The 15,741-nt window shown below is 41.2% G+C and overlaps 1 protein-coding gene across 1 annotated transcript; it reads left to right on the top strand.

Annotated features, from left to right (window-relative positions):
* Positions 1-121: 121 nt before the first annotated feature.
* Positions 122-15,486, top strand: LOC141775269 (alpha-1A adrenergic receptor-like). Its single transcript, XM_074648448.1, has 2 exons — positions 122-2,276; positions 14,378-15,486. Exons 1-2 carry the CDS (start codon positions 1,328-1,330, stop codon positions 14,938-14,940), a joined length of 1,512 nt encoding a protein of 503 aa, XP_074504549.1. The 5' UTR covers positions 122-1,327; the 3' UTR covers positions 14,941-15,486.
* The last annotated feature ends 255 nt before the right edge of the window (positions 15,487-15,741 follow it).

Genomic DNA, 15,741 nt, shown 5'->3' with positions numbered 1-15,741 from the left:
TTATAATAAAAAAAAACGTGAAAATCTCACTTTTTTTATAATATGGGACCTTTAAAGCATAGTGCCTTTTTAGGGACTTCAAACTAAAAAGATGACAACAAAGTGAAGGTCGTTTTGGCACAAAAGTCTTTTAATTGTCCAGTTAAGCTCCCTCCCACATAAGTGAGGAAAAAGAAATAGGCTAGAAGACACCAAAGAGGCGCTTCTCCCAAAAACGCGCAATTCCAACCCACACAGATGCGTAAAAATTATCCAAATGTTGTGCGTTTTTCTGTGGACTCACGGTTTTTGCAAGGAACGATGGGTCATATATAGGCTCGTGTTTAGGTATGTGTTTGGTCAACAGGCCAGTATGGGAGAGCTGTGTGTGTCGCAGAGGAGGCAGGAGATCATTTCACCACTGAGCCCTCAGGAGAGTGGAGGGAGGACTGAATGAGGACTGGCACAGTGAACGGTTTTCTCTGATTTTGGAAACGAAATTTGCAAAACAAAGAATTTAACCATGCAGATTTAGGACAGTTTTTTATGTTTAGTGAAGTGAGTTGCAGTTACAATTGCTCAGAAGCCTGCTATGGAGGACCTCTTGAGACAAAATGAGTCTGAGCACTGACAATGTCACAAACTTGTGGAAAAATGGTTCTTTTGGGCTTAATCAATTTGAATTTTTAGACTTAACCTTTTAAGTTGCCTGCCTGAACATGAGCAGATTCCAGTGGTAATTACAGTGAGATATGCTCAAGCATACTGTACCTGAGTCATGTTTTTGTGTTACAAATTATCTTATTTTCTACTGCCATTAAAGCATAATGCCCTTTTTAGGGACTTCAAACTAAAAGATGAACAAAGTTAAGGTCGTTTTGGTACAAAGGTCTTATAATTGTCCACTTAAGCTCCCTCCCACAGTGAGGAAAAACAAATAGGCTAGAAGGCACCAAAGAGGCGCTTCTCACCAAAAACGCGCAATTCCAACCCACACAGATGCGTAAAATGATCCAGGAGTTTCTGTGGAGTCACGGTTTTTCATGGAACGATGGGTCGTATATAGGCTCGTGTTTAGGTATATGTTTGGTCAGTAAGCCAGTATGGGAGAACTGTGTGTGTCGCAGAGGAGGCAGGGGATCACTGCTGCCTCTTTCACTTCACAGCTGAGCCCTCAGGAGAGTGGAGGGAGGACTGCATGAGGACTGCACAGTGAACAGTTTTCTCTGATTTGGAAACGAGATTGCATTTAACCATGCAGATTTAGGATATTTAAGATTTTTTTATGTTTAGTGAAGTGCTGTTACAATTGCTCAGAACCCTGCTATGGAGGACTTCTTGAGACAAAATGAGTCTGAGCACTGACAATGTCACAAACTTGTGGAAAAATGGTTCTTCGGAGCTCAACTTCACCAACAGCTCCGGTGGGAACCACACCGAGTTGGACCTCACCAGAGCCATCCCTCTCGGCATGGTCCTGGGTGCTTTCATCGTGTTCGCCATCGCGGGCAACATCCTCGTCATCCTCTCGGTGATGTGCAACAGGCACCTGCGGACACCCACCAACTACTTCATCATCAACCTGGCCATCGCAGACCTGCTGCTGGGCACCACGGTGCTGCCGGTGTCCGCCACCCTGGAGATCTTAGACTACTGGGTGTTCGGCAGGATCTTCTGCGACATCTGGGCAGCGGTGGACGTGCTGTGCTGCACCGCGTCCATCATGAGCCTGTGCGTCATCTCCATCGACCGCTACATAGGGGTGAGCTACCCGCTGCAGTACCCGGGCATCGTGACGGAGAAGCGGGCTCTGCTGGCCATGCTCGGCGTGTGGGCGCTGTCGGTGGTCATCTCCATCGGTCCTCTGTTCGGCTGGAAGCAGCCGCCGTCGCCGGACGACACGGTGTGCCCAATAACAGAGGAGCCCTTTTACGCACTCTTCTCCTCTTTGGGCTCCTTCTACATCCCGCTCATCGTTATCCTGGTCATGTACTGCCGCGTGTACATAGTGGCCAAACGCACCACTAAGAACCTGGAGGCAGGTGTGATGCGCGAGAGGATGAACTCAGGTGAGCTGACTCTCAGGATCCATAAGGGCTCTCAGGTGCACGAGGAGACAGGTGGCAGCTCGAGCACAGGTGGTGGGAAGAGCCAGGGCCGCGCGCACCAAGCGAGAAGTTCCCTCACGGTGAAACTTCTCAAGTTCTCCAGGGAGAAGAAAGCTGCAAAGACTTTGGGAGTTGTGGTGGGCATGTTTACGCTTTGTTGGCTGCCCTTCTTCCTCGCCTTACCCATAGGTAGGTAGTTCACACCTGTTATACACGCCTCACACCTCACCACAATCCACTCCAATTTAAAAACTTATAATTATATTTAATTTATGAGACCTGCAGAAAAGATATTACAGTCATCTAAATGTCTGTAGGAAGTTAAACTGAGGCAGTTAAAAGCTGCAGGCTTTGTAAATCACGCTGTTAAGAATTTCCCAGTAAAATAACAATAAAGAACTGGCAGCAGGGTTGCCTTTATGTTACTGTAAAATTAACATTATTATACTGTCGCTGATATTTACAGCTTTGTGCTGTCCACTTCTGTTTGGCTTTTCTGTATTTCCACTGAAGCGGCTGGATTTGAAACCTCTGATGTCGATGTAGTCTACATTTCCATTTCACTCTCTGGTACAGACACATATTTAAACATCATCTTGTTTTCTTCCTCATGAAGTTCAGTAGATATGTTTGTGGTATTCACTGACTTCCTTGCTTTGTATTTCCACTGTAGGTGCTGTGTTAGACAAAAATATACTGATTTTTTTTTTTTTTTTATTAATTTCACAGTATTTTACAGTTAATTTACTGTTTAAAGATACAATATATAGCTGTTTTTCACCTTTCTTTTACATTATCTTACTGATTTGTTTTAATGATCTATTTAGGTTGTATTTTTTTTACATACATTTTAATAAACATTATTTTTTGCCTAAATGAATAGACTTAGCAGGTTACAGATATAGGAATAGTCACACTAAATACAATTAAAGGCACTTGTTAGGAAAAAGGCTATAATAGACTCGTTGACACTTTTCCCAAAATGTATGTCTATAGCTGGCTACAAGCACAGAATGCAAACCATAACAACATGTGAGTGAAGAACAATAAAGCTAATTCACTGATTTTACAATCATGTACAATGTACAAGCCTCACATGTGCAGATCAGGTCCCAGAATTATAAAAAAATACTGCATGAAACTGTTACTGATGATACTTTAGACAGCTGATCAGCAGTAAAGTGATGGTTTTTAAGCATGCATTATAGTTCAGTTAAAAAACGGCCTATGAGCGTAATTTAACAGGTTTTCTTTTGTATTAGCAGTAAAGCACTGTTTTTAGCAATAACAGGTTAATACTGTTGAAATCCTGCTGTAAATTGACAGCAATTGTTTACAGTGTAGCTCATACTGTGGTCTGTTATAAACTGAGGCAGTTAAAAGCTGCAGGCTTTGTAAATCAGATCTATAGCTGGGAGCATTTACTGCTCTGAATTGTCACCTATGAGTGGGCTTTGATATACTGTAGTGGTCATTTATAGGCCTAAAAAATAACATCACCCATATATTATTGCAGCATTCAATATATATATATAGCAGCAGCAGGAGTGGATCTACATCATCTCTCTGGCTTCACAGCCTCTGTTTATGTAATTAAATTAGATTGCATCATATTTTATGATACAGACTTTGAATTTGGGCCAACTTCAAAATGTTCCAGCCCTACAATGCCAAAGGCAACGCTGATGTTGTGATCTCTGAACTCCGGGCCTGTAATATGGGATAAAACATGTTTTTCAGAGTCTGAGAAGGAATTGTTCACAAGCCTATCCAAACATTATTAGTGTTATCTTTGCATTACTCCCCGAGTCTCAGTTAATCTGCTGGTGCAAACAAATACCTCAAGTGTCTCTAGTGAAGAGTAGGTGGCCTCCATATCTGCTCTGGTCGGTTTATTCAGGGGCTTTGCTGGGGCTCCCTGATGCCAATGAAGCTGGCAAGCATTCAACACCCTGCTGTCATGGTTGTTTAAAAACCTGCACAGGAACTTAAACAATATATTCTGTGGTGAAATCGTGCCGTGGCAAAGAGTCTTTATGGAATCTGGGCGAAAGGGCTCATTGAACTGCTGTATTTTGGATGATCAGGGCATTGATCCCATATGCCACTGTGGTTGTATATGTATGTCAGTGTGTGTGTGTCGGCATCTGCCTGCGTGCATTTACTGTGGTCATATGGGAATGTGTTTACGCCCCTGGCTTCGAGCTGCAGCTCATCACCTCCTCACATGGACACACATCACTACCTGGGGCGGGATCACAGTGTCACATAGCAGGGATCATTTTGCCTCGAGGCGTTCTTCTTAGTGAGATACCAAAAGGCACTTAACAAATGTAATTTTCCAAAGTTCTGATTTTCAGATCTGAAAGGCTTCAGAGAGCAGTAGCGGGGGGATGTGAGGATCAGGAGGGGCCTGTTTATGTAACAAATCAACAAAGTGCCAAGAAACCCCCCGAGGGTACGTTTCTCTGTAAAGTCTCTGGTGCAGCATACTGATGCATTGTGACAGAGCAACATGCAACCTTAAGTCGACTCAGAGATGCATGAAAGAAAAACATAAAAGTCCACCAGTTTTCTGGTGGGGAATTCCAAAATAATCTACCATATACAGTATATGTGTATATATAATGGAGTTATCTATTCACGATGTCAAAGCAGGACACTGAGACTGCTCTCAACACTGGAGCCTCCTTGTTTCCAAAAGGGGATTTGTAGGAAATGTTGTTTTTCAATTTAAGTTTTGGCCCCTGATCTCTTGTTTGACTCTTGTCTGTACCAGGGTTATTATAGTAATCTAAAGCTGAAACTAAAACAAAAATAAGCAGTGAAAATATTGTTAGTAAACTGAAACTAAATAAAAACTATATCCTTTAAGAAAGAAAAATATTGCTTGGTTAAAAAACTAATAAAAATTGAATAAAAATGAACGTAAATTCATTTCAGTTTTATTTTTTTAGCTATAATATATCACTGCCGAAAAAAGAAGACAGCATGAATTTCCGTCAACTCTCGTGACATTGAACCACAAAAATTAAACGGACTTGACCTTCCAGCAGACGACGCTATGCCGCAATTGCTTCACATCGGACACTGCATGAAGCATTACGACCATTCCTACACAGTTCTCTAACCATGTATTTTGTTTGTTTATGTAGCTACTTCTGAGACATTATAGCTGGCCCTAACAAAAACAAACTAAAACTGTTGTAAAACTAAGACAAAATTAGGCCTGCCTGCACGATATGAGGAAAATCTGCGATGTGCGATAACATTGTTCAATATTGTGGTGACGATATGACTTGCGGTAAATAAACAAATATTGAAGTGTGCATATTAAACTCATTAATATCTCACTGGAATTAAATCCTATTCCTGTCATGAAAATACTGTAGCTTAGAAAGACTGAAGAACACAGACATCAGTCAGTATCAGTCATTCCTCCCTCCCTCACGTTTCAGACAGCTTTTTGCAATGTGTTCATCGCGCACGTTCATATCGCGATGACGATGAGAATACGATATCGTCAGCCCAAAACTAAATGTATAGAAACTAAACCTTTCTGAAAGACTGAAACTAAAACTGGCAAACATGCTCTGAAAACTCACTAAAACTAAACTAAAATTGAAAAGTCAAAACTAAAATAGAATAAAAACTAATTGAAAATTCAAAACTATTATAAACTTGGTGTGAACTTAAATACTGACAGTGTGACAGGGCAGCGGTTCTCCTCATGTTGCTCCCTGAGTATTCATTAGCCTCCACCCACAGAGTGGGATTTCCTGTCTCACACTTGTTATTACCCTGCTCCCTCCTCTGCACACTGTCACTGATATCATGTAACGTATGTGGGGGTTTGGTTGGCGGTGTGAGTGTGGGGCGCGCCGGTGGCAGCGGATGGCACGTGTGTTTTGCTTGTGTTTATGTTTGGAGGAGTTTTACAGGATGTATGTGTGTTTATGTTCATGTGCCGCTATGTTCTTGTGTGTTTTGAGTGTCAGTGTGGCTGCAGATTTTAAAAGAATTTAAAAGCCAGCAAAGGTGAAACTGAGGCTGAATGCTGCCAGAGAACATCCACTGTGACCTCTGACCTCTTAAAACATGTGCAGCTTGAAGAAATATGTGAACTCTCTCCTCCACAGCTGATCTGACCTATCTGACCTATCTATTCTGTAAACAGCTTGTCTTTGCAGCATGCAGCTACCAACCAGTCCCAGAGTCATTCCTTTTTCAGGTTCTGAATTAGCACGTCTCCTTTTACGCCTTTAACTTGGAGCAAAGTAAGGTATACAGACTTCAAGATTATAAACATTACATCAAAGTTTTTAAGTTAGTGTTGCTCCAGGCGAGTTTCCTCGGACAAAACGCTGCTTAAAGTTTCACACACACTCACTGAGCGCTGACTAACTTAGGTTGTTTGTCAGTAAGGGTGACATATCTAAACTTGAAGTTATTTCAGAACACATTCTTGTATCAAATTATGAAGAAATGACACTGTAGCATTTTAATTGCACAGCAATAGCCAGAGACTAGAGCAGAGATTGACCAAAAAAGGCTTTTTAAGATGGAGCAGTTTAATCTTTGACAACAACAATGTATTCTCACTGACACTCTTTGTCACCTGTCAAGCTGCACCTGTCCCACCAGCAGGTCTCCATTACAACAGTCTGTTGACCAGCTAAACATTGTTCAGACACAGAGGACTTTATTCTAAATACTAGTCTGGATAGCAAAGTTTCCAAACATAAAATGCATTTCATGCTAACTGACAAGGAAATGGGGAATTATGCACGAAATATTTAAATATTTGTTATAGAGCAGTCATAAAAAATATAGGTTTTACTTTTGTAAGTAACAAGCAAAACAAAAAAAATAAATTAATTGATTATTAAAATAGATTAGGTTTAGAATATTTATAATACTATAAGCACAACATTGCTTCAAAGAAACATCAGAGAAGATCACGCAACAAGTAAATAAAATCCGACTCAAGTTGACACACTGAAGGAGACTCCAGTCATCAGCAGCTACAGCTGCACTCACAGCTGGAAACAAAAGTATAGGAAGATGCATTTGTAAAGTAAACATACAGCTGCATGGGGCTGCAACTAACTCATTTTCATTATTAACTAATCTGCCAGTTTTCTTGATTCATTGATTAATGGTTTGGTGTATAACAAATCAGGAAATATTGAAAAATGCCCAAGAGGATGTCTTCATATTGCTTTTTATGTTTGATGTAAGACGAGGAAAAGCAGCAAATCCTGACATCTTAGAAGCTGAAACCAGTGAAAGTTTGGCCAATTTGCTTGAAAAATTACAATCAATTGACGATAAAGTGATTATCAAAACGATTGCAAATTAATTTCCTGTCAATCGACTAATTGATTAATCGACTACATCAGTCATCAGTTGTGGAAGAAGTGAATGAATGACTGGATAATTTATTTTCTTGTCTGGTCATTTACGTAACCCATCTCTCATGGGATTATTCAGACACATTAACCAACAATAAAACAAACATTCCTGCATGTTAGCCCACCATCATCTACCATCATCCAAACATGAACATTATCCAGACATGATCGCAGACGTGAACCTCCCACAAATAATGCTCCAGGATATATCCCACAATGGAAATACAACAAATAAACAGTTGCAGATATACAAACAGAGCTCCCTAAGCACAAGACACATACACAGATCCAGTCATGACAGAAGAGTCTGAGGAATTTATCTATCGTATGTTACTTTTCTCCTCCTATCCCACGCTTTAGAAAGAAGTACAGCAAATACAAAAATATATTATATATATTCAATTAAGGCTCCAGTCTCCATACCTATCTAAACCAGGAACATGAACTTTTTAAAAATAATATTTATCATAAATCATGATATAAAGGACAAAATAAAATGAATAATATAAATAATTATTGATGCATTGCTGTACTGTATACATCACATTAATATTGCAGTTGGTTATGGTGTGGCAAACTTTAAATACTTAGCTGCTGGGTAGCTTAATCTACAACAATATATCATCATTTATTAGTTTTTATTAGATTCAGATTATTAATGCAAAATATAAATCTGTAAAGTAACTAAAGCTGTCAGATAAATGTAATGCATTAAAAAGTACAATATTTATCTTTTAGATGTAGTGGAGTAAAAGTATAAAGTAGCAGAAAATGGAAATACTCAAGTACAAGTAACTCAAAATTGTACTTAAGTGCAGTACTTGAGTAAATGTAATTAGTTGCATTCCACCACTGGACTACATACAGGTAAACAAAGACAACAAAGCTAAACCAAGATAAGGAAACAGAACTATTATAAGCATTAACGCATTGTCATAAAGTGTAGAAATATGTTTTTATTTTAGCTTTTAAAATATGAGGGTTCAATGGACGGACTTGTCTACATTTAGGTGCTTCCACTTGTTCTCATCTCACAACTACGCGTCTTCTTTCATTGCACACATTGTCCCACGGCTCTTTAACACCCAGCGCAGGCACTAATGTCCTGTGAAGGCCTCGCATTTAGCAACTGGTGCAAGCAGTGTGCCCATGTGTGAGAAAAACCAACACTTTGAGGTGTTAACCAATTGTTTCCATGTAGAAGTGTTTTCGGAGGAGATACTGTGCATGTGTGCATCTCACATGAGAGAGTGTGTGTGTGTGTGTGTGTGTGTGTGTGTGTGTGTGTGTGTTTTTTTTGTTACATGAGCTCTGCCAGCCCCTTGCACTCGGGGGTAATTGAAACGGTTTTTGAAGGGGAGAAATAATGAGATTGCTAAGTGTCAAAGCGATGGAGAAGAAAGGAGGTGGCAGATCTGAGCTGCAGGGGCCACAGGACAACGGGGGTGAAAGTGAGGGGCGCTGGCATGTCAACCCAATTTCCCTAAAATAGCTTCATGCTATGGTTTCATTGAAAGCAATCTGCGAGGGCAATAACTTCTGCCCTTTTAGATCAAGACATATTAATCATATTTGGGCGTGTTATGAAACAGGATGTGTGAGTTTTAGGAGAGCAGATTGTGTGTGTGTGTGTGTGTGTGTGTTTGTCTACATGGCACAGAATCGGCATCGACACTTCCAATTAGTGAGAATAACAGGATGCCTTGTTTTGTTAAGATGTTCCTGTGTTTCATAGTGAGATGTGTGTGCGTGTGCCTGTCCTCAGGAAGGAGGTGCAAACATTTCTCCTAACAGAAGGGCCGAGACCACCAACAATAACCCTCCCACGGTTATCTCTGCGCCATTGTCTCGCATCCTCCTCCGTTTTTATACTATAGCCTTTCAACATAAACACTCTTAAAGGGACAAACATGGACCCCAAAACTGAAACACACAAAAATATACCACATCTGGCTACAGGAAGGTCTTTTGTCAACCAGATTTATTTCTGTGTTTCCTATACTTTTAATCTGCGCTCATGTAGAAAGGAGGCACAGCGTCGCACCTTTTGGTCTCTGTCGGGGCCTCTAGATGTTTATTGGGGCCTTTCTGGGAGGCAGGCAGAGACACACAGCTGTGTTTGCCTGTGCAGATATGAAGCCCATCTGAGAGGCTTATAAATGAAATGCAGAAAAGAAAAGAAAGAAACAGATAGATAACATAAATTTGTCACGGATAGAAATAAAGCTGAAACAATTATTCAGTTAATTGACGAGTAAATTTGACAGAAAATGAATCAACTATTTTGATAACTGATTAATCATTGAAGTAAAATTTCAAATAAAAATGCCAAAATATTCTGTGGTACCAGCCTCTCCAGTGTGAGTATTTGCTGCTTTTGTCAGTTTTAGCTCATTGTGAATTGAATAAATGTTGGTTTTTCGACTGTTGGTTGAGCAAAATAGACAATGTGATGTTACATATCAGGGCCGGCTCTCGCCCTTTTGGTGCCCTAGGCGAAATTCAGATTCCCAAACCTAACTCTAGCCCCGTAAACTGCAACAGACATCACAATGGTTTTAAGACAAAAATTAAGATTTTTATTTTCATAAATAACTGTATTTATTATAGTATAAATGTACAATTGGTGCCTGATATTGTTGGCTTAAACGTGCTTCAGTTTCACTATAATTTACACTTTTATTAACAAATATGTAAACACAAGTACTATTAAAGCTGCATGACATAACTTTTGTGATAAGATGTGATTAAAGGGCGACCAGCGTCCCCCAGAAGGTGGTGCCCTAGGCGACAGCCTATATGGCCTATGCCTTAAGCTGGCCCTGAAGAATTGGAAATTGGAAATTGGAAAACATATTAATTTGCAGTCCTAGTACAGAGCACAGACATAATTATATATTATGTATTAATTAATCATATTTATATTTATGATTGTTCGGACATTTGGGATCTTGGTATAATAGCATCACACAGCTGTCTACTCAAGAGCATTACCATTACAATTACATTAACTATATAATTGTAATACAGTTATCTTGTTGAAAAACTCAGTTGATTAATCGGTCAATTAACATGCTGTACAATAAGCTTAATTCACTGATTGGCTCAATATCGTTTTAGTCATTTATCATGTAAAAACACAAAACATTTGAGGGTTATAGCCTTACAAATGCTAAGCTCAGCTTGTTTCTTTCTTCTGGTTTTCTACATTTGTGATCTACTAGACCAGAATAAAAGAAAAGTTATCAGTTATTAATCAGTCAGACAAAGTGAGAGGAGAGAGACGGGGAAAGAAATAACCGATTGACCAAGTTTTAATTTCACTCTGTATCCCAATCAGAGACATAACTCACACGGTTATGTAACCACATTTAAGTGGCTGTCCAGAAGCGAAAATAGCATGTGAAAATACCAGCCACTAAGAAGAGACCCATTCATCTAAAGTACAGGAGGCCAAGACACATTCAGATAGCCGACTCTAGTCATATCTCACAGTCTGGCAACCGGGACACTCATATTGTAGTGCTGCCATTTAGGGGCCACTGAATGGAAGCTGGAAGTGACATTTCCTCATGTTGTTGCACGATCACTTTCCTCCAGGTTGAAAAATTGACAGGAGCATTGTGTGTGCGCGTGCGTGCGTGCGTGCGTGCGTGCGTGCGTGCGTGCGTGCGTGCGTGCGTGCGTGCGTGCGTGCGTGCGTGTTTTCTGTGGATTCTGTGAGGTCGACTTTGCATAGCTGCAGGTTCACACACAAGTTTTTATGGCACCAAACCAAAACAATGTGGGATGTTTTTGATTATTTCCAACTCGTAAAGTGGACACAACTATACAACTCCCTTTGGTTATGTATTATATAATGCAGATTGTACCGCTTGAAATAATTGTTAAAGCTGTTGATGTGATATTCGTGTGTGTTCAGGTGCTTGTCTGCCTATAAAATCTTACCAGAGCTAATTTCACACTTGAAAGCCTGAGATTATAGAGCACCCTCAGTCTCTCCAGCAATGTGATATTAATTTAATAACGAGGGTTGGTGTTAAGAAACACAGATTTACTCACGTCTGCCCACACACGAGCACACAAAGTCTTTCTTTCTCTCACACTTGCTGTGTTTTTATCTTCAGGCTTCCCCCTCTCACCTCATTAGTTTGTAAAATATTCTTCCTCTGTTTAAGCTCGGCCACAAGGGCAGATTACTGCAGTTTAACACGAGCCAAACTCAACTCATTAGCATACATGAAAAAACCTTCAGACTCTTTTGTAATGTTGTCGCTTCCATCATTAGGATTGCCTCTAATTGTGGAAAAAGTAGAGTCTTAGACGACATAGTACCTCCCCAAATGCACACATACACTATGCACACACAACTTCAGCTATGTGGAAGTGAGACCTGCGTAAACTCTCAGAGAAAAGGTGCCGTTTCCTTTCAACTGTCTACCCTTTGCTCAAAGCAAAGCATGTCTCCCACAGTGTATTTATCTGAAAGGGAATTCAGGGTCATGCCGCTCTCTCTGTATTCTTATGAAGGCTCTCCACATGAACTGTAACAGAGCGGCTGCACTGGTTTTTGAAAAGGGAGCTCTTTATCTGTCTCTGAACGCCTTCCTATATACAAGGTCTTTCTTTAATGATAAATAACATGTGGCATTGGCTGTGCTCTTGGGTCTTCCGTGCTCCACATCCGGTCTGCAGGCAGTCTGACTGTAAAGCCCGATGTTATTTCTTAAGCAACGCTGCCACCTACTGGGTAAAATATAAACTGCAAGACTCACACTCAATTTATTATGAGCAGGGATGCACTGATCCGACACTGCCCTTATTAAACAGGTCGGATATATCGGCCATGATGTAACTGATCCACATTGAATTACATTTTCTTCATCAGTGTCATTTCAGAATTCTGTCTATATCAGCTACATTCAATATTTCACAACAGGCCGGCAACTCTGCAACATGTTACCGTAAGGCCCAGATACACCAACCAGACATCAAAGAACCAACAGCGACGAAGGCCACCAGTTGCGTCGCCTCACGTTGCCTTCGTCTTGGCCAAAAAAGTGCTCTCGAACACACCGCAAAGACTACAGCCGATGGCCGACTACCTGCGTGAGAGGAAATAACTCTGCCCTGCATTTGTCATTCAAAAAGGGAAACCGGAAGGCCGAGGACTGCGGCTATACAAGCCGTTGATATGATACATACATGAGACAAAGCGGCGTCTGCTGACCATTTTCACACCACTCTCTCTCACCACTTAGCTTCATTCCAGATGGCCATGTCGTAAAAATATCCGTGTTTTGGAATGATCAGATGAGCTGAAGATGAAAAATGAGAAGAGCCTTCTGTGTGTGCCCTCCACTTAACTCGTTTGCTTGCTTTCCATTTCTCTTCTCGTGCACTGATTCATTTAAGCTGAACCGCCAATCAGAGTGATTTCTCTCACCAACGGGCGCCGCCGCCAATTCAACATGCTGAGTCAGCCGAAAATATTCTGACACGGGTACAGGACTCAACGAATAAACTAGGCCGACAGACACTCATCGACGGCCCCAAACTGTCCACTGGCCAACCGTTGGCTTGGTGTGTTAAAATGATTCCAGTGACTTGTAAGAAATACAAACTTGTGAAAAAAGAAAGCACTAGTATCTCATCATCACTCAGGTATTGGTCTCAGTATTGGGAGAGAACAAGTTGGATCAGTGCATCCCTAATTCTGAGTTATTTTCCCCTTTTAGTAGCTTTAAGGTCGGATATCTTTCCAATGAGTGAAGTATTCAAAAAAGACGTTGCCTATGTTTTTTATGGCTGCACCATTCCATCAAATGGAAATATGTTTCATGCATCATTTTATACACACTTTCCAAAATCCTGCCCGATATATTTGATATCTTTGGGATCTCCACTAAACATTTGAAATAAAGTTATGAGAATGTGTGTTTGTAATGACAGGTCTACCAGGTCAGTGTGTGATCAATGTCAAGTACGGAGATGGAGGTGATAAGCTTAGCTTAGCATAGACTGCAAGCAGGGGGAAGGGGAGTCTGGAGTCTCTGCTGGTTGTGGAACCCCAAGAAACAGAGCACATACTGTAATAGCACATAACTTCACCTAAAACCACAAGATCTCACTTTTACATTTCTTGTATACAAATTAAATAAACAAGATTCAATACATTAGCTTTAGGGGGTGCTGGTAGGTGGAGCCTGTTTTTTAACTTCAGACAAAGCCATGCTGGCTGTTTCCCCCTGCTCCTAGTCTTTATGCTAAGCTAAGATAATCACCTCCTGGCTCTAGCTTCATACACACAGACATCGCAATCAATCGCGAACTCTGATCAAACGGTCAAACTAGGCAGTGCTGATCAAATATGAATCAATATTCTGTTACTGTAAAGCTTATTTCTCAGCTCAAATGTTTTCAGAAACATCTTGTAGTGTACTGTTTAGCTGTAAAATGAGAAAGTTTGTGACCCGGCAGCCATGTTGAGAACAGTTGAGGAAATACGAAGCACCGATAGTAGAAGTAGCCAATAGGAACGCTCTCTCTCTGAAATGACCTGTGATTGGTCAAAGTCTCCTATCACGGGCTAGATTTTCTAAAGCCTGAAAACAGAGCCATGAGGAGGTGCAGAAGTCTGGTTTCTCTCAGAACACTTGAATTACAATATGCTGAAAGGTTATTATGGAATTTTTGCCCAATGATGCCAAAACAATATACTGCCTACCCCCACTTTGTGTTCATGTCGGATCCCATCATAGTAAGGAGCTGTTTGAGAAACAGTTTCCAGCACCATTAAGGGGTTCATTTGAGGATTCTGTACAAAGCCACTAATGACGGTATTTCCATTTTCTCTCTCTATTCTACTGTTTCCAGGGTCTTTTAATGTGAACTTGCGGCCACCTGATGTCCTCTTCAAAGTGATCTTCTGGCTGGGCTACTTCAACAGCTGCCTGAACCCCATCATCTACCCCTGCTACAACCGCGAGTTCAAGCTGGCCTTCATCCGCATCCTACGATGCCAGTGGCACCAGCGTAAACACCCCGGCTGGAGGGCATACAATTACCGCTCCTCCAACTTCACCTCCTCCGGACACTCACGCAAAGGCTCAACGGATCACAACTCTAGCTGCTTGAACGGCAGCCAGCGCACTCTGCCCTCCTCAGCCAGCCCGAGCCCCAGCTACCTGAGCAGGGGTCTCCCACCTTGCCCCGAAGGGGAAACATTATACATCTGGGGGGACAACACCCCAACTCCCTCACCCAACCTGCTGCCTGGCAGCCCCACAGACTGCCAGCTGGCAGCTCTGAGGGGGGAGGGAAGAGGAGGGAAGCCAGCTGAGGAGACTCATGGTGGTATTTTCTCTTTCTCCTTTGGGAAGAATAGAGACAAGGGAGGGATCAACAAAGACGGCATGGTGCCTGATGACAAGGTGTGACTGCTGAGTCTCACTGAGATGTAACTCGTTCATTCCTCATAGGGATTAAAGTCACAAACAGAGCGTGGATGTAGGATTTCACAGGTTTGCTGCATTCACTGTACATGGTCCCATGATCATTCATCAGTCAGTGGATTGTCGTTGTCATTAGTGGTCAATGTGAGGTGAAGGTAATTGAGTATTGACTATGCTGCTGTATCAGAGGTATTTTGTCCTATGTAACTGTGTCTGTGGTTGACATAGACAGGAGGTTTTCTCTCAATAGGGTTCAAGACACTGTTCACCGCCCTCTTTGGGACAGGAAAGACACTAGTGCATGAATTTCGATTAAACAAAACAAGGAAGGAAAAAGGAAACATTTTCAGAAACCCAGCACAGCCCTCCCTTCAGTTAAAAAAACATGCCTACCCTGTAAAAAGGACTGACAAACAACATGACTCATGTAAAATGTGTGATAAGGCAAATGATCACCTTTCTGTTGCAGTCACTTGATATCTTCATGGTATGTTGTGGAAATAAAGTATAACCTGGTTTATCTGCTGTGCCGCACAATCATCGGATATCATTTTATTTGTATGTTTGATGTTCAAAAAGTTCTTTAGAAATGTGATCGATACATGAATAAACATAGAATGTTGATCAAATGTTGCGTGGAGGCAAACTCTCTCTCTCTGCACCTTTATATATGATCATAGATGTGAAGGGGAGACACCTACAGGTGAATAGGGTAAAACACTTAACTAATGGATATCACCATGGAACTTCCCCAGTTGATTACTGACAGTAAGACAATTGTTTTTT

This window comes from Sebastes fasciatus, chromosome 10 (assembly GCF_043250625.1).
Source record: "Sebastes fasciatus isolate fSebFas1 chromosome 10, fSebFas1.pri, whole genome shotgun sequence".
Lineage (NCBI taxonomy): Eukaryota > Metazoa > Chordata > Actinopteri > Perciformes > Sebastidae > Sebastes > Sebastes fasciatus.
This window is presented reverse-complemented; position numbering and strand designations above follow the sequence as displayed.

Bases quoted from the DNA above. Each gene is read 5' to 3' on its own strand.
- LOC141775269 (XM_074648448.1), top strand. From the start codon at position 1,328: ATGAGTCTGAGCACTGACAATGTCACAAACTTGTGGAAAAATGGTTCT. The intron at 2,277-14,377 runs GTAGGTAGTTCA...TACTGTTTCCAG, and splicing joins CTTCCTCGCCTTACCCATAG to GGTCTTTTAATGTGAACTTG.